We start from the raw sequence: 24,386 nt of genomic DNA, 5'->3' as shown, positions 1-24,386 counted from the left end.
GTGTGGCTGAACACAGTATTCTCCCTCACCATCTGAACGGTGTGGCTGAACACAGTATCTCCCTCACCATCTGAACGGTGTTGAGCTGAACACAGTATTCTCCCTCACCATCTGAACGGTGTGGCTGAACACAGTATCTCCCTCACCATCTGAATGGTGTGGCTGAACAGCAGCCTCTCAGCGGTGATGGTGTTAATGTGGTCCATGAGACGGTGCTTCCTAGAGAAGAAGCGCTCCAGCCGGGCGTTGAGGGAGAGGCAGGACGACACGCTGGACTTGAAAAGCTTGTTCAGTCTCTTCACCACTAAACACACAGTCACAGAGGAACAGTGTTATATACAGGACAAAGAACCTACCTACTCCAAGTAGTGTTGGGCTCAAGAATATTTACTGATATATAATCTACTACTTAGGTTTAATGTTATATCCTCCTGTAAATGTTGGCTTTAAATTTTGGCTTCTCCAATCAGCCATGTTCTAAGGTTGTTGGGTCTTACCTTGTTTGACAGTAGCAGAGGGGTACAGTTTGCCCTGTTTGATGCGCTCCATGGCTGTGTGTAAGGCAGACGACAGGAGCTCTGCAGTCTTCATGTACAACACCAGCTGCTCCGCATAGCTGAGACACAAACACACACACAGATCAGACTCATGGCAAGTTTTTTTAGCTAGTGCTACAGTCATCGCAAAGTGTCTCTGAATGTCAAAGTGAGCAGTAAACAAGTCTGACTTGCTTTTATCATCCATTTGTAAAGAGCTCCTCTTCCATAAAAAGGAAATACTGTACAAAGTCGTTTCAGTAATAGTGGTAGAACTGATTGAGCTTTATTGGCTGGTGGCTCTCACCTCCACTCTCGGCTGAGGGAGCTGATCTGGTCTGCCACCAGGCTCTGCTGCTGCAGGAGGGAGGGTGGGGAGGTGTCCCCTTGCGCCGCCACAGCTCCAGCCCCGGTCCCCCTGACTCCCGCCACCTCCATCAGACAGCAGGCAAAGTCCAGGGTGAAGCGAAGGCTCCTCAGGGTCTCTGTGTGCTCCTGCTGCTCTCAGACAGTCAGAGGGAGAGAGAGAGACAAGGTCACTCACATTGACCACTACAAAGTTCGCTATTACAAACCTAATTATCTTAACATGTCACGTTAATTCTCCTAACCTGCTACGAAAAGTCACTTCTGCTATTCATAACCGGCAGATATGCCCTGAGAATAGTCTTGGTTTCCACTAATGCGATAGAGCCGCACTGCATTTGAGTAGCCATAGCAACTGCTGCGTTTGGCTGCTTCGCCGCGCTCACGAGACAGTTGCCAAGGCTGCACACAGGTGATAATAACCACATTATGAGATTTTGGCAATGAAGGCAGCCCTTGCACTTTATTTGACCTGACGAGAATCTGTTTGTGATGAAAACGTTGTCAATAAAGCAGTGAATTGGGAGCTTTAACGGTGCGTGGGCCTTCATGTTCTATACTAGTATTCTTTATTAGCCCTGCACCTATGTTTTTAAGGATGTGCGTATGACCACAAACTTTTCTAAAGACAGCCCTTGTACCTACCCAGAGTTGGATGAACTCATGGATATGGACATGTGGAATTGTGTAAGTCTCTGCATGCATTTGAGGTAAAGTAGTGACTGGCTACAACTGGAGCGAGAGTGAGCCGGCAGGAGGGGGAGGGGCAAAATGACCATAGATTTTTTAAATAGATTTCTATTAAGTAAACTATTAGGCCTACACACAGTTTCCTTCTGAAATGATCCACACATTACATATTAACCCCCCAAACAAACTCTGTTTAGAACTACTGCCCGTTACTGTGGACTGTCGATTCTGTCCTGTCCCAAACTTGACTCTAGAACTTCACTGCCATTCCTGCTGGAATACCACTGGACCTGCAAGACCCACGGGAGTCCTGTTCCCGTGTCACCCTCTAATGGGCATTCCTTAATACAGACACAGAGATGAAATGAGAGAAAAAAACATGCAGAGACAGACAGAGTGACAGACAGCAACAACCCCACATCCCACCTCATGCCCACTCTCATCCTCTCACCGCCATCAGTGTCTCCTCTGGCAGCTCTGGGGCCAGGAAGGTGACCGGTCCCCCCATGTTGGCCGTGATGGGGTCCGTGAAGCTGTAGCGTGGACTGGAGGGACCCTCGAAGCCTTCCAGATAGGTGCCTGTCTGATATCGGCTCATAAAGGACCCCACTGGGCTGATAGAGCTGGAGGAGCCTGCTATAGAAAGTAGAGGTTAGAACATGGCAAGAAGCTCAGAACAGGCACTGGGTGCACTGGGTAACAGGCACTGGGTAACAGGCACTAGTTCATGGCTAACATAGGGAAATGTAATGTGTACATCGTTGCCACTGAGATAGCCATAGCCGGTCGCATTCTAATTTTGTGGTGGGACAGCTAGGAGGGGTCTCACTATCTTCCTGGCAGGTGGGAGCTAGGGATGGGAGGGTCAGGTGTATAGGGACCTGGGATTGTGGAAGGAGGGAAAGGGGTTCTTATGGTCTACCACAACCTTTTTTTAGTTTCATACTGCCATATCCAAATTGTACCATTTGTAACCTTTACCAAACTGTGCCATTGTATACTCTACTGCTGTTTTTCATCATTGGTATCAATATAATTTTTTAACACATAACATAGTGGTGCTGTGCTGAGTAAAGGATGACATCACCAGGCTGCTGAGAATTTACCTGAGTACTGCCTGGTCCTGGAGGTCTGTGGTAGGGTGCTGCTGTTGGGCGGGGAGCCCACAGTGAACACCACCTGGGCTGGGCTGGCTGAGCCTGCAGCCACGGCACCACCACCAGAGGGTGCTGATGGACAGAAACACAGCACTAATCATCAGAAACACATAGGCCAGAGAGTATGAACCGTGGTAACTAATGACCTAGCTATGTGCAGTGGAGCAAGTAGTGATTTACCCTGGTAGTTAGATGCATGCTTTTAACATCCAGTTTGCCCATATTATTAGCAGAGCAGTATAAATAAAACCTGATGTCCTCCAACAGCAGGGGTTTAAAAACAGTTAACGTTTTAGTATGTTGAAACATAATATTCCACTAAGGAAACCTCCATCTTATCAGAATCAACTTTCACTGACCCACTTAGACAGGCAATCTTGAAAAATGATTGGCTCTTTGTGTGGTTTTGCAAATGCCAAATGTGCTACCGTTACAGTCCAAAGCTGAACGCCACACTGAAAGCCTCTATCTTGACCAAACTGACTAGCATGATATTCCACCTTATCTAATATAGAAAAAAATGGGATCCTTGTCCCTTTTTCAAAGGTTTAAGTGTTGAAATTGACCCCTGTGGAACGTTACCCAATTGATACCGTGACCCCAGTTGAAAAAGTGAGTGAGGAAATCTGTTTTGTCTTGCTGAACATTCATACAAAGAGTGAACCAACGAAGCTGCTTAACTTTAAACAAGGATCTCCAGTCAGTCACTGATATATATATATATATCTAGTCAAGCTCAGTTGATGAACATAGCAGCTATCTCTTTAGTCATTCAGGTAGTCATCTACTGAAGCGTAAAACTTGGTAAACAGCTTCTACTAAGCCCACCTGTGATGTCTATGGCTCCTCTGTTAGAGCCGAGGTTCTCACTGCTCCCCCGCTCCCCCAGCGGCCTTCCAAACGCAGCCATCAGCAACATGTCAGACAGACGACTTGCACTCTGAGACCTGCCAAAGCTCTTGTTGTCCTCTGCGGCCCTGTGGCTGTATTGACCAAGCTGGCCAGTGGGCGGCTGTCCTGGGTCCCTGTGGTCTGAGGCAGTCCTGCTGCCAGGCGGGGCCAGATCCAGGCCCTGCTGGGCCAGGAAGGTCACCAGGTTGGGGGAGCTGGGAGGTTTGGGAAACTCAAAGGGTGGTATGGCCTGTAGACAAGATGTCAGTGTCAGAGGCAAGACTCAGCCAAAGTAGAGAATATAAAGACTATGGACAGTGGGATTGACTGATTAAAGCCATTTGCTGGATACCTCAGCTTCCTGTAAACACAAGCATAGGTCTTAGAACTTGATGCGCTGTCCAAAACATGAACTCACTCTAGAGGGAGATCCTAGAATGGTGGGGAGGGGGCTGCGCTGCATGAGTTCACTCAGCCTGGGGGAGGAGTGCAGGGGCCGCATAGTCACCATGCCTGCCTGGTGGTTGGCCACCACTGGGTCAGAGTGCTGCTTTCTGATCTTTTGCCTGCCGCCTCTGCTAGCAGCCTCGAGGAGACATGGGGCGCTATGAAGCCGGGTGACCAGGCCTTGCTGCTGAGGGGGAGGCCGCATGTCGAGGAACTGGAGAGCTGGAGAGGGACAGGGGTTAGAGGTTAGAGGAGGAATAACAGTGCAACACTCCAGCACAATGTGAATAATGAAATGTCAATATATATCATATTAGATGAGTGACTAACTATATACACCGACAAGGTGAGGGAAAGACACATGGAAGTAAAACATCAAAGGGTTCCTTTAAGTCAGTTTTAAAACCCAGTGATCAAGCCAACAGGAAGTGGATAACCTTGGGATACCACAAAGCAAGAGTCTCCAGTGCCCCTGACCAGTTTAACCATGACATCCACCACTAACAAAACACTAAAACAGTCAACATAGAAGTTAGGGGGACAAACAGGGAAAGAGGGAGGGGAACTCCGGGTTCTCACCTCTGCCCTGCGACCCCCCGCTACCGGTGTCTGTGCCCAGCGGGCGCGCCTGCCCTGGCAGCTCAGGGATGGTACCCACTTCAGACACAGAGGGAGATGAGAGAGGGGGGGGAAGAAAGAAGAAGAATAAGAGGAGAGAAAAAAAAGAGACATTTTATGACACATCAGTGGACTCTGGCAGACCTTGAGGTGAAAGCTGGAAGGGTCTGGCCCCTCCTACAGACAGCCTGCGGAGGCCAGCCAAGGCCCCGTGGCCTCCTGGGTAAGGCAGAGATGGGCCAGTCCTTCCGAATCCCAGTGAACTATTGCTGCTACAGCGGCGCACTGGGGTGGACAGCCTGTGGTGGGGAGAGAAACAGAGAAGTCACAAAATAAGACAATATTCCCTATTACCGCCAAGCCAGAAATTATACTACTGTGCCAGAGGAGACTATAGGTTTATATAAGCGTGTGTGTAAATAATGCATGTAAATCTGCAGTGCTTTCAGAAAGTATTCATACTCCATGACTTATTCCACATTTTGTTGTGTTACAGCATGAATTCCAAATTGATTAGATAAACGTTAGAATCACCTTTGGCAGTGATTACAGCTGTGAGTCTTTCTGGGTAAGCCTCTAAGAACTTTGCCAACCTGGATTGTACAACATTTTTCAAGCTCTGCCAAGTTGGTTGTTGATCACTGCTAGATAGCCATTTTTTGACTTGCCATAGATTTTCAAGACAATTTAAGTCAAAATTGTAACTAGGCCAATGTCTTCTTGGTAAGCAACTCCAGTGTATATTTGGCCTTGTGTTTTAGGTTATGTCCTGCTGAAAGGTTCAATTTGTCTCCCAGTGTCTGTTGGAAAGCAGACTGAACCAGGTTTTCCTCTAGGACTTTGACTGTTCTTAGCTCTATTCCGTTTATTTTTATCCTAAACAACTAGTCCTTGCCGATGACAAGCATACCATAACATGATGCAGCCATCACCATGCTTGAAAATATGAATCGTGATACTCAGTGATGTGTTGTATTTGCCCGAAACATAACAATTTGTTTGTTATTCAGGACATGCAGTTTTACTTTAGTGCTTTATTGCAAACAGGATTCATGTTTTTTACCCATCTACCAATAGGTGTCCTTTTTTGCGAGGCATTGGAAAACCTCCATGGTCTTTGTGGTTGAATCAGTGTTTTAAATACACTGCTCGACTGAGGGACTTTACAGATGATTGTATGTGTGGGGTACAGAGATGAGGTAGTCATTCAAAATTCATGTTAAACACTATTATTGCACAGTGAGTCCCTGCAACATATTATGTGACTTGTTAAGCAAATGTTTACTCCTGAACTTATTTAGGCTTGTCTTAACAAAAAGGTTGAATACTAATACTTTGACATTATGGGGTATTGTGAAACAAAATGTAACAACAAAATGTGAAAAAGTTACTGAAGAAAATACTTTCTGAAGGCACATACACTGACCGTGGGGAGCTGTCCTGGCTGGGGGAATGGAGGTTCTGCTCCATACGCTGGTAGTTTTGGACCTGAGTGGGAACCGGAATGGGCACCAACTGACCATAGTTACTGCCAGAGAACTCGTTAGGCCGACTGAAAGAAGAGAGAAAGGGGGAGTTGGTTACGTTTAACCATTCCATCTGTTAAATGCATTAAGAGAGTGAAACGGCAAAAAATAAATAAATCTATGTATAAGTATGTGGTATATACACACACACACACACAGAGACAGAGAGACACAGAGACAGAGAGAGAATGAGAGAGAGAATGAGAGAGAGAATGAGAGAGAGAATGAGAGAGAGAATGAGAGAGAGAATGAGAGAGAGAATGAGAGAGAGAATGAGAGAGCCCTTGCTTTGGGGTTGACCTACTGGCCAACCGAGTGGCGCAGCGGTCTAAGGCACTGCATCTCAGTGCTAGAGGTTTCACTACAGACACCCTGGTTCGAATCCAGGCTGTATCACAACCGTCCGTGATTGGGAGTCCCATAGGACGGCGCACAGGGTTTGGCTGGTGTAGGCCATGAATTGTAAATAAGAATTTGTTCTTTACTGACCTTCCGGTCATCGAGCCTTACACATTAATCCTCTTACTATAGAAGGGTATATCATTGCCCTTTGCTTTCAGTGCACAATACACCACCAGCTACCAGGGTGACCTGACTAGCATGTCTAGATGGGTTAATCTGTCTGAACACTGAGAATGAATTCCTTTCCAGTAAGCGTGTGTTTTGCTCTTACCTGATAGGATTGGGGGAGCCACTGTAGGAGGGGGAGTGGGGTGGGGTCTTGCCCTGACTGCCCAGGCCACCAAAGGCTAGCAGAGAGCTAATGAAGAGTTGAGAACACAAGAGTTTTGTGATTATAATGTATATTATATTACTATGAAGAAGTAGGATTGGGTGCATTTCCCATCAGCATCCAGGTACGACCCTGACCACTAAACTCACCCGCTGTTCATCAGACTGTCGTGGAACACCTTTCCAGTAGGCCCCTCACAGGTGAGCTCACCTGCTGAGAAACCATGGCAACACATCAAACCAAACTGATGAAACCTTGGAGTAGAAACCTACTACATCCTTAAATCCAGACTTAGTATGTCTCATTTAAATCATTTGTGATTATGAAATATCAAATTGTCGAGGCGACAAAACAAAACCAGGCAAGACATAATGTAAACAAACCCAGACAAGACGTCATAATGTGCTCTATCTGAGAGTTCTCAAGTGGCTGCTGGGCCAGCCACCCTTCCATCAGTCAGTACCAGACAGCTGGTTTTCTCGTTTGCTTGTAGCCTACAACAAGCATGTAGGTTACTCTACTGAATAAAAATTACAATTTACAAGTGAGTCAGCTATGAACGTTGCAGCAGTAAAATGTAATTCTAATTGACGTAGACAAGTTCAACAATATAGGCTGTCTACTGCCATGCAATGGTAGCGCTGTTATAAGCTTGATCTCTTGCAGTGCAAACACTTGCCTGGAAAAGTTGACACTCAGCAACTATAGGGTTTAATAAATTCGCCATCAAAAAGGTTGCAATAGAATAAACAGAATAAACAGAATCAACTCCACATCCAAGAGGAAAACAATAAGCCAGCTAGCAACTCCAGATAAATTTGCAAGAGCATGAACGTTTATTTAGCTGTAAGCTAATCATCCAACGGTAGGCTATGCACATTTGCCAGCAATGCGTGTGTGGTCAGATCTATCTGTTTCCTAGCTAGCTTGCTTCACTTACCAGTAGACAGAACTGGCTTTCGTGAATATTATCCAGAGTGTCCGGCATGCTGCTGGCACAGATCGTGCTGAGAAGTCTGAAATATGGTCAAACTAGCAAGTGCTGCACTAGGAAAATATTCTCAATCCCTTGCTGAATGAAAATTGCCCACAATTCATTCAGAAGCTCAAGCTAGCAACATCAAAGCAACTCTAACAACAGACCCATCAGTGGTTTCAAATCTGCAAATCATCAGCTGTCGCAGACAGACACACAGACAGCCAAGAGCCAATATTAATAACCTTTACGACATACATTTGTCAGCTAAATTACATATGTTTATTCTGTATCACTCAACTCTCATTTATGAGTCTTGTTTGTATTGAGAGGGATATAGCTAGATTGTGTTGCTGTAGTCGTGGATGGATCAGAGGGACAGATCGGCCTAGTGCATGTGTCATAATTACCTGGATAAATCTTACCTGCAATTTCTTAACAATGCTGCTGTACTTATAATTTGTAAAACCTTCATTTGTATCACTTCGAAGTGATCCAAATGACAAATTCATCTTTCATTTATACATTTCGAGATATATTTTTTAAAAAGTAACATTTTATTAGTCTGGCTTTAAACCTTCATTTTCTTATTCAGAGAGAAAGTGATCGATTCCAAACTTCACTCACAATTTCTGGATTCTATACATCACTGATTGAGCTCTACGGGAGTACATTGGTAGAGTAAAGAGTGTACTCACTGGGAAAGTGGGCGGGCACCATGACAAAGTCGTCTGTGTCACAGGAGGAGTTCTTACTGCTGCAGCCCCCTCCAGACGAGTCCTTGAGGAGGAAGCCAGGGGAATCCTGGGTAGGAGAGGTGAGTGTCTTAGCACGGACCAGCTGGACATCAGCCAGGGACTGCTGCAGAGAGAGAAAGAGAGAGGTAGGCAGGAACGATGACCACAGCACTGACCCTGAACTACCCACTAGATCTCAACACGGTCTATGTTTCAAACAATCAACCATCCACCATATACAGTATCACTGATAACAGACTATAATCACAAGGGGGTCATCAAGTGTCACAGTCAGCAGTACATTACACTACAGATTAGACAAAAAGCCCTATACCAGACAGCAAACCCAAGACTGAACACATACTTTGACAGTATATACTGTATTTTATACCATCTATTGCATCTTGCCTATGCCGCTCTGTCATTGCTCACCCATACATTTATATATTCTTATTCCATTCCTTAGATGTGTGTGTATTAGGTAGTTGGTGGGGAATTGTTAGATTACTTGTTAGATATTGCTGCACTGTCAGAACCAGAAGCACAAGCATTTCGCTACACTCGCAATAACATCTGCTAACCATGTGTATGTGACCAAATACAATTTGATTTGATCAACAGTAGCTCTAACCTAGTATGTTTCAGTTAACAAATGTTGGGCAATAACAGTCCATTCTGCCTGTGGGTCATTAAGTCAGACAGCTGGGCCTGATCACACAGAGTTGAACACATCATCAGTGATAAGACTGAGGCCCCATGGATGAGTTACTATGGTCACCTCTGAATCACGCTGTTTACAAGATGCTTTAAACACATGGTATATAGACTGTATAGCATGCACACAAGCATGTATATATTGATGCACACACACTCACCGGTGGGGAGGCCAGGTGTGAGGTGGAAGAGCTGCTACAGGAGCTGGCTGAAGCGGAGCTGGGAAAGCACGTCATGGTCACAGCAGGAGTTGCTGTATGAAAGAAAAATATCAATATCAATTCTGAAAGTAATAAATCAGACTGTCCTCTTGATATGATAGATAGGCCAATTAAGTCAAACCCATCAAAAATCACCAAGAAAATAAGTGAAAATCAATATTGGCATGGTTTTGATGTTTCAGTTAGGGATGGGTAGATGGATGAATAAGGAGTGTTAGTCACTTTTCTTCATGGACGAGCTCGCCTCCAGGAAGGGGTGACAGAAGAACTCCTCTACAATGAGAAGAGAAAAAGATTGAAAGTGAGGAACATGCTACCCTATCAATTTGAAACATCTCTTAAATAATGAGTGTGGCCCCACTGACCAAAGTCCATGCGGTCCTTGTGGTTTCGCTGCAGAAGACCCAGCAGCAGAAGCCTCAGGGGACAGGAGGTCTCTCTGGGGATACTGGGAGAGGAAACACACAAGTCACCATGAATGCGTGATGGTACTTCACACTTCATTCCTGCTGTAACAACTGATCAGGGGCATGTTTTGCAATTCGCCACAAATGGTTAATTTTACGATTGTAGTAGTGAAAGATGCTAAAAGCAGTGTGTGAGAGTATGATAATCAAAAGTCATTTGTAACACAGGCAATGATGAAATGTGATCTTCCACAACATTAGTACATTAAAATGGAAGCAACATTCAACAAACAATCTCCTGTGAAAGAAGAAATCTAAGAAATCTGAACCCTCGGTCTCTAAAAACAGACAGTTGGTGAACACTTACTTGGGGCTGAGGTTCTTGTTTTTCTCATAAAATAGCCGGAGGTCCTGGGGACTGCTAGCCTACGGGTAGTACACACACATCAAATCAAAGTTGAATGGTCGTGTACACAGATTTGCAGGTGTTATAGCAGGTGCAGTGAAATGCTTATGTTACTAGCTCCAAATGTGCAGTAGAACATCTCGCAAATACAATACAAATATTTTATTTTATACAGACAGAACATCACTTGAATGTTTGCATGCACACAAATGATTTTCAGAGTGTAAAGATCTGAAGTGGAAACAGTCAGTTGACCTTTAAAAATCCTGTCTGGCCAGTTTGGGTTACTTGTATGTAGTTCACTCTCAGAGACAAGACACCTCTATGGTTTCCCTAAATTAGACTGTCATGTTTTGACCTACCTGAGAGCCTTAGGAAAGGCTGGATAAATAGTATTGTTGAGATAAGATGGTTTGTTGAGAAAAGTCGGTCTGTTTGGCCAAGTCTCTAAGAGAAAACCAAAGCAGATTGCTTCCATACCATTCTGAAATATTGAAGTGCAGGCAAAGCACGTGTGTGCAATTGCCTGAGGTACAATGAGTGTGTGCAAATGGCTTGGGAACGACGGCTGCCTGGTGGTCAGTTTGTTCATATAGGCAGAATATAGGGCTTGAATACATACAAAAATGCTGCATTCGTTGTCTTTCTTTTAAACAGAATAACCTAAATAAGGTTGGGCGAATAACAGGGTTGGGTCTTTCATGCTGAAAGACCCAGCCACGTTTCATCTTCAATGCCCTTGCTGATGAAAGGAGGTTTTCACTCAAAATCTCACGATACATGGCCCCATTCATTCTTTCCTTTACACGGATCAGTCGTCCTGGTCCCTTTGCAGAAAAACAGCCCCAAAGCATGATGTTTCCACCCCCATGCTTCACAGTAGGTATGGTGTTCTTTGGATGCAACTCAGCATTCTTTGTCCTCCAAACACGATGAGTTGAGTTTTTACCAAAACGTTCTATTTTGGTTTCATCTGACCATATGACATTCTCCCAATCTTCTTCTGGATCATCCAAATGCTCTCTAGCAAACTTCAGACGGGCCTGGACATGTACTGGCTTAAGCAGGGGGACACGTCTGGCACTGCAGGATTTGAGTCCCTGGCGGTGTAGTGTGTTACTGATGGTAGGCTTTGTTACTTTGGTCCCAGCTCTCTGCAGGTCATTCACTAGGTCCCCCCATGTGGTTCTGGGATTTTTGCTCACCGTTCTTGTGATCATTTTGACCCCACGGGGTGAGATCTTGCGTGGAGCCCCAGATCGAGGGAGATTATCAGTGGTCTTGTATGTCTTCCATTTCCTAATAATTGCTCCCACAGTTGATTTCTTCAAACCAAGCTGCTTACCTATTGCAGATTCAGTCTTCCCAGCCTGGTGCAGGTCTACAATTTTGTTTCTGGTGTCCTTTGACAGCTCTTTGGTCTTGGCCATAGTGGAGTTTGGAGTGTGACTGTTTGAGGTTGTGGACAGGTGTCTTTTATACTGATAACAAGTTCAAACAGGTGCCATTAATACAGGTAACGAGTGGAGGACAGAGGAGCCTTTTAAAGAAGAAGTTACAGGTCTGTGAGAGCCAGAAATCTTGCTTGTTTGTAGGTGACCAAATACTTATTTTCCACTATAATTTGCAAATAAATTCATTAAAAATCGTACAATGTGATATTCTGGATTTTTTCCCCTCATTTTGTCTGTCATAGTTGAAGTGTACCTATGATGAAAATTACAGGCCTCTCTCATCTTTTTAAGTGGGAGAACTTGCACAATTGGTGGCTGACTAAATACTTTTTTGCTCCACTGTATGTCTTAAAATACATTTGTTCAAATGGGCAGAATATTGTTTAAAATATATATTTTTTAATGAACTGCAATCGTTGTCTTCCTTTTAGAGACAGAAAATAAATCAAGGTTGGGTGAATAACTTGAAATCGATAGCCTATTAATATATGAATATTTAAAACGTTCACAGAAAGAATTTAAAGTTATTTCAAGTGTGTAATAATTCATTTACTTTCAAATTGCTTAATGGAATCTAACTATCAATATAATAAAACTAGGCCTATGATAATTCCTTGATATTTCCTTCCAACCCCCTATGGGCCATCAGCGGGACAAGCCTAGCTGAGTCTATAAGAAGGCGCGTTATTAACGGCAGCACCGCTTTATCAAACGTTCATATTGATATTTTAGGCTACGCGATGAAAACAGTTTTTATGGGCACACAAATACAAAATTCAAATGCTTCTTCCTGAAAGAGTCACCTAACTTTTGTATGGTTCTTCAATAGGCTATGCCAAAGTTAATCGACCTACCTGTTGGATGCGCATTTGGTATCCAACTGTTTAGTTAGGCCTAGTGATATTGTCAACCATCCTGGATCATTTCCAGCTGATCCAGGAAATACTTGACAGTCAAGTGACAAACAGCTGTTGTGATATAGCATACGATGCAAAAACACCCAGTGCGGAAAACGGTGTCCAGAACATGTTGATGTCTCATTCGCCGCGCGAGGGAAGTTGTGATCCGCGTAAGATCCAATCCAATACCCCTACATTTATGTTGATTATCTGCTATTGTCTACAGATTTACAGTAGGGTCTAAAATATTTAGCAGAGAAATCACCAGGGTCTAAAAGATTTAACAGAGAAACCACCAGGGTCTAAAATATTTAGCAGAGAAATCACCAGGGTCTAAAAGATTTAACAGAGAAACCACCAGGGTCTAAAAGATTTAACAGAGAAACCACCAGGGTCTAAAAGATTTAACAGAGAAACCACCAGGGTCTAAAAGATTTAACAGAGAAACCACCAGGGTCTAAAAGATTTAACAGAGAAACCACCAGGGTCTTAAAGATTTAACAGAGAAACCACCAGGGTCTAAAATATTTAACAGAGAAACCACCAGGATCTTACAGATTTAACAGAGAAACCACCAGGGTCTAAAAGATTTAACAGAGAAACCACCAGGGTCTAAAATATTTAACAGAGAAGGCATCAAGGCAATGAGTTAATGTTTTCATATGTTTCTGTGCATGGGATTGGACACCGAGGTCGGCTACTTTGCGTGACTGTGTAGGATAGCCTAGGCTGTTGTAGGAACACCCAAAGGTATTTCCTTTCTATTATCCAGGACATTTAATGACAATAAGTTAGTAGCCTAGTGGGCTTCTAAATACATTATTTGGTGATTTTGAATGATGTAAATCATGATAATGATGATGGTAACAGATGGACTCTGGTCCCTTTAATCATAAACTATTGTTACCTTGTGTCTCTGAAATCACAATGTTTCCATTTCTAATGTCATGTAACAGTCTTGAAAGGACCAAATGTCGTTGGCCTTTCACCAGATGTAATATTTTCATAAAACCAGAAGCCTATGCTACAAAGTATAACATTCTGACCATATGAATTAATTTATTTTAGGCCATAGCCTAAAGAACAGCTACCATGATTGATTGAATGAAAAGCAGCAAATAGACAACATTGTTTCACATTCTTCAATAAAAGACTCAAACAGAAACAGGCAATATGCTACGGGGGGGGGGGGTCTGTTTCTCCCTCTCCCTCTCTGAATGACCCGTTTCTGCATTGAGTGGATTCATTTTAAACATTTAAACACCCTCTCTTTGAGTTGGGTATATCTGCGTATGATTGAGTCTTATACCGTTAGGACTATGGTGCTCACCTGAAACGGGGCTTTCCCTGTCAGACACTGGAACAAAATGGTTCCTATGCTCCACAGGTCAGCCTTGGCATCATAGTTCTGAGACATGATGACTTCAGGTGCCTGGTGGATACAGAAAAACATTTCAGAGTTGCACACATGACACATATCAAACATTGTACCTAATGGCAGATAAAACATAAAAATAAATAAAAATGCTGTATTTAACCTTTATTTAACTTCTTATGGCTGGGGGCGCTATTTTCACGTTCGGATGAAAAGCGTGCCCAGAGTAAACTGCCTGCTACTCAGGCCCAGAAGCTAAGATATGCATATTATTAGTAGATTTGGATATAAAACACTCTGAAGTTTCTAAAACTGTTTGAATGATGTCTGTGAGTATAACAGAACACATATGGCAGGCAAAAACCAGAGAAAAAATCCAACCAGGAAGTGGGAAATCTGAGGTTTGTAGGTTTTCAAGTCTTTGCCTATCCAAGATAGTGTAAATTTGGTCCGATTGCACTTCCTAAGGCTGCCACTAGATGTCAACAGTCTTTAGAACCTTGTTTGAGGCTTCTACTGGGAAGGGGGAGCGAATAAGAGCTGTTTGACTAAGAGGTCTGGCAGAATGCCATGAGCTAAGTCATGCGCACGGCCGTGAGAGCGAGCTGCGTTCCTTTTCATTTCTAAAAGACAAAGAAATTGTCCGGTTGGAATATTATTGAAGATTTATGATAAAAACATCCTAAAGATTGATTCTATACATCGTTTGACATGTTTATACAAACTGTAATGGAACTTTTTGACTTTGTCTGGACTAAGTGCCTGGCATCGTGAATTTGGATTTGTGAACTAAACGTGCAAACAAAAAGGAGGTATTTGGACATTAATGATGGACTTTATCGAACAAAAAACATTTATTGTGGAACTGGGATTCCTGGGAGTGCATTCCGATGAAGATCAAAGGTAAGTGAATATTTATAGTGCTATTTCTGACTTCTGTTGACTTCACAACATGGCATGTATCTGTATGGCTTGTTTTGGTGCCTGAGCGCTGTACTCAGACTATTGCATGGTGTGCTTTTTCCGTAAAGCTTTTTTGAAATCTGACACAGCGGTTGCATTAAGGAGAAGTATATCTTTAATTCCATGCATAACACTTGTATTTTCATCAACATTTATGATGAGTATTTCTATAATTTGATGTGGCTCTGCACTTTCACCGGATGTTAGTTTGAGACAATGCATTTCTGAACATAACACGCCAATGTAAACTGAGATTTTGGATATAAATATGAACTTTATCGAACAAAACATACATGTATTGTGTAACATGAAGTCCTATGAGTGCCATCTGATAAAGATCATCAAAGGTTAGTGAATAATTGTATTTCTATTTCTGCTTTTTGTGACTCCTCTCTTTGGCTGAAAAAATGGCTGTGTTTTTCTGTGACTAGGCGCTGACCTAACATAATCGCATGGTATGTTTTTGTCGTAAAGCCTTTTTTAAATCGGACACTGTGGTGGGATTAACAAGTTCATCTTTAAAATGATGTATAATACTTGTATGTTTGAGGAATTTTAATTATGAGATTTCTGTTTGAATTTGGCACCCTGCACTTTCACTGGCTGTTGTCAAATCGATCCCGTTAACTTCTTACGGCTGAAATCCCGTTAACTAGGCAAGTCAATTAAAAACAAATTCTTATTTACAATGACGGCCTACCCAGGCCAAACCCAGACGACGCTGGGCCAATTGTGCGCCGCCCTATGGGACTCCCAATCACGGCCGGATGTGGTACAGCCTGGATTTGAACAAGGTACTGTAGTGACACCTCCTGCAGTGCTTTAGACAGCTGCGCAACTCGGGAGTATGACCATAGGCAGTTTGAGGGTGTGTAAGGAACTAGAAGTACTCACCATGTACATAGGGGACCCACACAGAGTAGCAGCCATCATGTTGTTCTGAAGGTACCGTGCAAACCCAAAGTCAGCTGGAGAGAGGAATAGGAGAGAGAGATAGGAGGAGGAAAAGATGATTCAGCAATAAACAGGTTGGTTGTTTAGCAACAAAACCGACACGAGCGCAACTATGGTGTAAAAGACAGGGTTGGCTTAGATTGCTGATAACATATAAACTATACATCTTCTCCAAATGTTTATTGCAACAAATACATTTGCACAATGAGCACTTGTCTCTCAAATACACTGTTATAGTTGTTGATTAGCTAGCGATTTTTTGTAATATTAGCATTGACAAGAAATCAGTCAAAACACCTCTACTAAACTATATGAAATTGTTTTAAGGTCATACCAAGGATCATTTAGCTATTTGATTTTAAGTGTTGAGACCCCTTGAAATATCAAAATAAATATATATAATTTTTTAGGCCTTACTGCTATTAGCCCATACAAACGCATTGAATAACAGATTCACTACATGGAACAACAGATAGTGCCATTCATTTTTTCAACTGGTACCGGGGACCTTCATACAAGTCTTGTGAGACCTGTGGGCTTCCTAAAGCAACATGTACGTGTTTGTGAGAGTCTCATCTTACCATAGAGGGGTCATATTAGTGTGTAGCCCAAACCGTTCCGATGCTACAGACGATTTTGTGTGAAGAACAATTTTCGGGATGTCTCAGTCTGACAAACACTGCTCTAGCTCTGTCACCTTTCACCACAGATGCAGAACTGCAACATAGGCAGATGCCTGACTGATTTTTTAATGGGGATTTTGTTTAATGCTAATTAGATTTGTGGGGGCGCGTACATCGACCTTTGGGGGTTAAAAAGGCTAACATTCAAGATCAATGGGCACTGAGAAATATCCACACAAAAATAAATGAGCAAGTTTCAAAATAAGTATCAGGATTATAGCAGTCTGTTGTGAAGCATGCTTCAGTCTTCACAAAGGCAATCAATTCTGTCTGCAGGATACATGGGCTTGAGAGGGATTAATATGAGTAAGGTCTAACGATGTATAAAATGATGCTCTTCAGTCTTCAGCCCTGCACTCATTCATTCTTCACAGCTATAAGATTGAACACGTCTCTATCATTTATATGATGCATTACTGAGCATGTGCACACACACTCCCTTACCTATCTTGATGCAGGTGTTGGTGGAGTGGGACTTGCGTCCTGCGGGGTAGGAGAGCAGAATGTTCTGTGGTTTGAGGTCTCTGTGAATGATCCCCTTGGCCTGCAGCACCCTCATGGCCCCGGCTATCTGCTGCAGGAACACTTGGATAGTGTCCTCACTCAGGGTGCCCTTGGCTAGGGGTGGAGGGGTGGGACAGGACAGACTGCCATTAAGGGAAAATAAAATACTTTTGATAGTCAAATAAGGTTGAGTATGTAAATTGTTATTTTTCAATACTGAACTTTCTTTTTGGTGCCATTTGACTGTCGTGTGGTTAGCCTTGCTTCACAGACCATAACAAGCATGTTCATTTCACTTCCAAATGTAACGGCAAAAACAGGCGCAGACGAGGCATCGTCTCTCATTCCACCTTCCTCTGGCTCTCACTGTTCATCACCGCACTGACCTCTCTCTCCAATCACTTCCCTGGCCCAGAGATGGTGTCAGAATCCCTCCCTCCCCCTCAGTCGTCTGTGGAAGTCAGACAGCGTGCCCCCCTTGCATCCTAACAGAAACACCAGACCTGTTCCTGTTCCCCAGCAGCCTATCAAAACACAGCTTCCCTGTAGCCTGGGACTGGAGTCTAAATAAACAAGCAACCTAGGGAGGGCCTAAACTTCCTGTGCTAAATTCAGAGGCCTGGTTGTTTCAGCCCACACCCTCATTACCCACCATTACATCATCCCAGCTTTCATTTTCACTTTGCCAACATACTCTAATGCTCTAGGTGACTTTCAATATACCCAGCTTTTTCCACACACACAAGCTGGCTCCAGTCACTGTGTGCTCTGAAACCTTCCCCCATTTCATTGTGTGCTCTGAAACCTTCCCTCATTTCATTGTGTGCTCTGAAACCTTCCCCCATTTCATTGTGTGCTCTGAAACCTTCCCCCATTTCATTGTGTGCTCTGAAACCTTCCCCCATTTCATTGTGTGCTCTGAAACCTTCCCCCATTTCATTGTGTGCTCTGAAACCTTCCCCCATTTCAATGTGTGCTCTGACACCTTCCCCCACTGAATTTACCACAATATGTGCTACAGAGGCGCAACTGAAGGAAAGCAAGCAATTCTAATGAGAGCTTCTTTGGGCTTTTGACAGATGAAATAGTCCACTTACAGTGGAGATAGTCCGCTAGGTCCCCACCATTGCAGTACTAGAGAAAGATAGAAAGATGAAAGGGAATGACATTAGGAGACATACAATCAGCAGAGAGCAACACACACAGAGGTTGAATTGCTGAAGAAACATTAAGGCTTTAAATGTCTGACATTTCCCTCAATCAAATATATTTTTTTAGCAAATGTACAAAGTTTTAGTCAGGGACAGCCCTAATGGGGATAGATACATAATACTCCTCACTAAGGAGGTGTGTGTGAGTGTGAGAGAGAGGGGTGGCGGCTAACTGAATGGCACTGATGGTGCAGCATTAATATGAATGAAGCCTGGTCATTGGGTGGGGTAAGTTTGGACCACAGGTGGTCTTTTGACTCCTTTGTGTAACCCTGAAAAGGTTTTGTCTTGTTTCACTTCACTCTGTAAGACATACAAGTTCCCGTTTAACAAGAAAGCTAGAAAAACAATCAAGTTGAGTTCAGCAGGAATTGGGTCTTTTATTTTGTTAAACTACTGAGGTGTTTAGTCACAACCCTCAGATGGAGGGCGGTTAAGTTGACATGACCCAATGGAACCCATGAAACCTACTAGCCTACAGTGGCAAGAAAAAGTATGTGAACCTTTTGGAATTACCTGGATTTCTGCATAAATTGGTCATAAAAATTAAATCTTCATCTAAGTCACAACCATAGACAAACACAGTGTGCTTATACTAATAACACACAAATTATTGTATTTTTCTTGTCTATATTGAATACATCATTTAAACATTCACAGTGTAGGTTGTAAAAAGTATGTGAACCCCTAGGCTAATGACATCTCCAAAAGCTAATTGGAGTCAGGAGTCAGCTAACTTTGAGTCCAATCAATGAGACGAGATTGGAGATGTTGGTTAGAGCTGCCCTGCTCTATAAAAAACCCTCACAAAACTTGAGTTTGCTATTCTCAAGAAGCATTGCATGACGTGAACCATGCCTCGAACAAAAGAGATTAAGATTAAGAATGGTTGACTTGAATAAAGCTGGAAAGGGTTACAAAAGTATCTAAAAGCCTTGATGTTCATCAGTCCACGGTAAAACGAATTGTCTATAAATTGAGAAAGTTCAGCACTGTTGCTGCTCTCCCTAGGAGTGGCCGTACTGCAAAGATGACTGCAAGAGCACAGCGCAGTATGCTCAATGAGGTTAAGAAGAATCAGCTAAAGTGTCAGCTAAATACTTGCAGAAATCTCTGGAACATGCTAACATCCCTGTTGACGAGTCTACGACACGTAAAACACTAAACAAGAATGGTGTTCATGAGAGGACACCACGGATGAAGCCACTGCTGTCCACAAAACAAAACAATGCTGCACGTCTGAAGTTAGCAAAATAAATCTGGATGTTCCACAGCGCTACTGGCAAAATATTCTTGGACAGATTACACTAAAGTTGAGTTGTTTGGAAGGAACACACAACACTATGTGTGGAGAAAAAAAAGGCACAGCACACCAACATCATCCCAACTGTAAAATATGGTGGAGGGAGCATCATAGGTTGGGTCTGCTTTGCTGCCTCAGGGCCTGGACAGCTGCTATCATCAACAGAAAAATGACTTAAAGTTTATCAATACATTTTGCAGGGGAATGTAAGGCTATCTGTCTGCCAATTGAAGCTCAACAGAAGTTGGGTGATGCAACAGGACAACGACCCAAAACACAGAAGTAAATCAACAACAGAATAGCTTCAACAGAAGAAAATACACCTTCACCTCCTGACCTCATCCCGATTTGAGATGCTGTGGCATGACCTCCAGAGAGCGGTTCACACCAGATACCCCACGAATATTGCTGAATTTAAACAGTTTTGTAAAGAGGAATGGTCCAAAATTCCTCCTGACCATTGTGCAGGTCTGATCCACAACTACAGACAACGTTTGGTTGAAGTTATTGCTGCCAAAAGGAGGGTCAACCAGTTATTAAATCCAAGGGTTCACATACTTTTCCCACCCTGCACTGTGAATGTTTACACGGTGTGTTCAATAAAGACATGAAAATGTATAATTGTTTGTGTAGTATTAGTTTAAGCAGACTGTTTGTCTATTGTTGTGACTTAGATGAAGATCAGATCAAATTTTATGACCAATTTATGCAGAAATCCAGGTAATTCTAAAGGGTTCACATAATTTTTCTTACCACTGTAAATAGGTTTGTAAAATTCGGGGACCTTTCAATAAATTCCCCCTTTTTCCCCAGAAATCCATGTTGGAGGATTCCTGTTTTCCTGCATATACCAACCCTCCTGATTCTCTGGATTCCTCCAACTGGGATTTTGGGAAACCAGGGAATTATAGAAAGTTCCCCGAATTGTTCAACCCTAAGCCTAACTGAACACAATAGCAGTCCTGAGGTCTGATTGTAATTTGATTAGGCACAACCGAGGATCTGTAGCTTATTTTTTTTTCTTTATACAGAAGTTCATTCTCTCCCCAATGCTCATGTTTCCTGCGAGCCGAAGGACCTAGCTAATTACAGTCTCCGTGAGGGTCGAGTTAGAGCAGCAGTGCTTGTGTCGAACCTCAGACCAAAACAAGGGACAAAGACAAACATGACAACACCAGAAGCTTACCTCCATGACCAGGTACACAGAACTGGCCGTTTCCTAGAGAGAGACAAACACACACAAGTCAGGATGGGTGCAGAGGACAAAAAGGAAAGTGCTATACATCTAGGTATCGGAGGTTTTCGCATGTCAACACTTTGGCCACTTGGAACAATAGGATCTGTGACAATGTGTTATGGAGCAGGAGTTGATGAAGGCACATACCTACTTGTGCTCGGTGACTTAAGTAAAAAGTCATTGCTTCACTGGACTAGGTAGGGTAAATTAAGGAGGATGACTTCTGAAAATGGACATTTGCAGAGAAGAATGTGTAATCAAAATATGTATGTTAGTCAAATTTAAGTCTTCCTCACTGGAACTTATGTTACATCTTCTTTGACATAATCCACTACAATGACTACTGGCTTTTCAAGTTGTTTGAGCTCAAACCAACGATAGAGGCAACGGCACATCACTACGCTAAGTCCCTGGGCCATCCGTGCTGAGTTAACAGTATGGGCCGTGTTTGCCTGGGGGTCACAGAGGTTAATGCAGACCAGGAGTGGGCAAGAGTTCAGAGGGTCCCCCTGTTGTGACAGAAAGTGTGAACCATGCTAAAGCGATTATCTGAGTCATCGCGCTCATTCAGCTAAAGGTGGAGAGGATCAACATCTAGCTAGCTAACCTCTACAGGGTTCTCCAGTACTGCTGCCTTCAGCACAAGTAGCACACCAATAGAACTGAGCTCATCATAGAACATATTGGGAGCAAGGCTTAACCTGACTAACTAAAATTCAGAAGTACCATGAATGTGCCACAGAGCCATATGAATATGGGGGCTTCCTGCATGACACACAAACAGGAAAGGTCAATTTAGAAACTGATAGGCTAGTCTTCCCCCATAGCAACAGTTGGCATGTCAAGAGTATAATGGATTATAAAGCACTGTAATAAAAAATTACTGTATGCAGTGTCTGAGCGTTCATTTCAGAGAGGCATCTGCATTAAAGCTAATTGGGTTTTTGTGGGGGGACAGCTTGACTTGGCTGACAAAGGCAATATTGGACCACCAGGGAGGTTCACTGTTAAAGAGATGGTACAAGTCTGTTGTCTGAAACCAAAACAAATTATCTTCCAAAGCACAAACAAACAATTCGAGTCGTACGCCATATTACGCCCACCTCAGTAGCTTGTAGGGCTGTGACAATACCAGTATCAGAATATATTAAAACAAGAAGCAGACCAAACTCTGTGGTCCTTTAAAAACCTGCTATATGTCAAATATTGTGTGCTATATAGCTTGGAAAATATATAAATGTGACCCTGGATGACAACATAATGTTTGTTTCCAACATTAGGGCTGTTTTCCTAAAGAAGTTAAATCAGCCTGTTTTGTTTCCTTGCCACGATACTAACGAGTATCGCGATACTGTTATCGTCCCGGCCCTAGTAGCTTGGCTGCTTTTTGACACTGAAAACAGATGGGCATTACTGAGCCCTGGCAACCCTTTTTTCTCTCTACGTTTTACCAACAGCTTGTCAGCCATGGCACAGGCCTTATGAAAACAAGACAGTGCAGCACACTTCAAAAAGCCCTTCACATAGAAACAGATGACCCTGCTCTTCTCCATGCCTAGGTCTCTTTCGACAGCCAATCAGAGCTAGAGTACTGGCTGATCTCAGAGTTAACTACTGCTGAGTCATAGCTTCTGAAGTTGTTTTTTTGGCCAGATAGCAGCCAGCCATCTGGTTTCCATTGTACTTTGCCATGCATGCAGGGACAGACATACAGTATGTCTGCCCAAGGTGGTTTTGGCTTACTGACCTGCTAACATATCCTGTTTATGACAACCAGCATACAATAGAAAATGATGCATACAGTGCTCCTCCCCAATGCTACGTGCCTAGAGGAGTGTAGGCCAACATGCCAGCCAGATGTTCTACCAACACAGGAGCTTAACACAGGGCATGGCTTTTCTTCTCCATACACCACGCCACTCACATGTAGCAATGAGCCAAGGAGCCCAGTGAACTGCAGCACATATCACGCAGGGATGCACAGAACTGTGTACCTCATGTATACATGTATGTTTGCCCAGAGGGCTACAGCAGCCTAGCCTCGAAAATTACCAGACTGTAGTGAAACAGAATGTAAGCTTCCGAGACTTCCGGATGGTTTTACGAGGTTAACTGCAGCAAAGGTAAATACAAAACCTATCTATGTGATGTGAGTCAATTTTGAATCTTATAGAAATACTGTAGCATGAAATACAGTAAGACTTTGAAGCTGGTGGAATAGGAAAAGACAAGGCAAGCCTAATGATCTAGATCAGGGATGTGCAACTTTGATGGGGGCGGGGGCCACAAAAAATCTGAACTCATCACAAGGGGCCGCAGTTGCTCGCGGGTCTGCGTACCCGCATCCTGTCATAGGTTGGAGAGAAATGTTTGTAGTTTTTAATATGATATCTGAGTGAGGCTAACAAAATCAATGGGGGCCCCGACAATGAGGGGCCTCAACAATAACACATTTAGATTGCTGGCCGCTAAACTATTTTAGCAATCCCAAAAATGTTAGCTGACATGGGCTAATTGACTGACATAAGAGTAAAACTGCTGATACACAACCAAATGTTGAAATTGCAACTTGTGTTCTCGTCACTTCCTGTTGAACGCAGAACTAGGGAGAGCTCGGTTTGTTGTTTTGGAAAAGTTTGTATTATAGGAACGATTTGAAAGGCTATTGAAGAAGTTTGGATACTAAATCAAATCAAATTTTATTAGTAACATGTGCCAAAAACAGTGAAATGCTTACTTACAAGCACCTAACCAACAATGCAGTTTCAAAAATATGAATAAGTAATTAAAGAGCAGCAGTAAAATAACAATAGCGAGACTATATACAGGGGGTACTGGTACAGAGTCAATGTGCGGGGGCACCAGTTAGTCGAGGTAATTGAGGTAATATATACATGTAGGTTTGATTAGATGTTCAGGAGTCGTATGGCTTGGGGGGTAGAAGCTGTTTAGAAGCCTCTTGGACCTAGACTTGGCGCTCCGGTACAGCTTGTCGTGCGGTAGCAGAGAGAAGTCTATGAATAGGGTGGCTGGAGTATTTGACCATTTTTAGGGACTTCCTCTGACACCACCTGGTATAGAGGTCCTGGATGGAAGCTTGGCCCCAGTGATGTACTGGGCCATACGCACTACCATCTGTAGTGCCTTGCGGTCGGAGGCCGAGGAGTTGCCATACCAGGCAGTGATGCTCTCAATGGTGCAGCTGTAGAACTTTGAGGATCTGAGGACCCATGCCTAATCTTTTCAGTCTCCTGAGGGGGAATAGGTTTTGTTGTGCCCTCTTCATGACTGTCTTGGTGTGCTTGGACCATGTTAGTTTGTTGGTGATGTGGACACCAAGGAATTTGAAGCTCTCAACCTGCTCCACTACAGCCCCGT

At 43.3% G+C, this 24,386-nt stretch overlaps 1 protein-coding gene across 11 annotated transcripts in view; it reads right to left on the bottom strand.

Moving 5' to 3' along the window:
* Positions 1-24,386, bottom strand: part of LOC120025438 (serine/threonine-protein kinase ULK1-like) — a 35,693-nt gene that overhangs the window by 4,861 nt on the left and 6,446 nt on the right. For 3 of the 11 annotated variants that reach the window (XM_038969964.1, XM_038969970.1, XM_038969971.1), the window contains exons 4-25: positions 20,958-20,990; positions 18,355-18,391; positions 17,198-17,371; positions 16,011-16,084; positions 14,109-14,210; positions 10,387-10,445; positions 9,978-10,060; positions 9,835-9,885; positions 9,553-9,644; positions 8,639-8,801; positions 7,114-7,177; positions 6,905-6,991; positions 6,132-6,257; positions 4,850-5,004; positions 4,667-4,744; positions 4,059-4,309; positions 3,578-3,890; positions 2,699-2,821; positions 2,044-2,228; positions 844-1,034; positions 498-616; positions 147-304 (exon numbers count right to left, since the gene is read on the bottom strand). In XM_038969964.1, coding sequence (XP_038825892.1) covers positions 147-304; positions 498-616; positions 844-1,034; positions 2,044-2,228; positions 2,699-2,821; positions 3,578-3,890; positions 4,059-4,309; positions 4,667-4,744; positions 4,850-5,004; positions 6,132-6,257; positions 6,905-6,991; positions 7,114-7,177; positions 8,639-8,801; positions 9,553-9,644; positions 9,835-9,885; positions 9,978-10,060; positions 10,387-10,445; positions 14,109-14,210; positions 16,011-16,084; positions 17,198-17,371; positions 18,355-18,391; positions 20,958-20,990 — 2,718 coding nt within the window. Of the gene's footprint in view, positions 1-108; positions 305-497; positions 617-843; positions 1,035-2,043; positions 2,229-2,698; positions 2,822-3,577; positions 3,891-4,058; positions 4,310-4,666; positions 4,745-4,849; positions 5,005-6,131; positions 6,258-6,904; positions 6,992-7,113; positions 7,178-8,638; positions 8,802-9,552; positions 9,645-9,834; positions 9,886-9,977; positions 10,061-10,386; positions 10,446-14,108; positions 14,211-16,010; positions 16,085-17,197; positions 17,372-18,354; positions 18,392-20,957; positions 20,991-24,386 lie in introns of all 11 variants that reach the window. The other 8 variants (XR_005473014.1, XM_038969967.1, XM_038969965.1 and 5 more) reach the window with 8 other exon arrangements.

The sequence above is a fragment of the Salvelinus namaycush genome, chromosome 31 (assembly GCF_016432855.1).
Source record: "Salvelinus namaycush isolate Seneca chromosome 31, SaNama_1.0, whole genome shotgun sequence".
Lineage (NCBI taxonomy): Eukaryota > Metazoa > Chordata > Actinopteri > Salmoniformes > Salmonidae > Salvelinus > Salvelinus namaycush.
The sequence above is the reverse complement of the archived record's forward strand: the minus strand, read 5'-3'. Positions and strand labels throughout refer to the sequence as shown.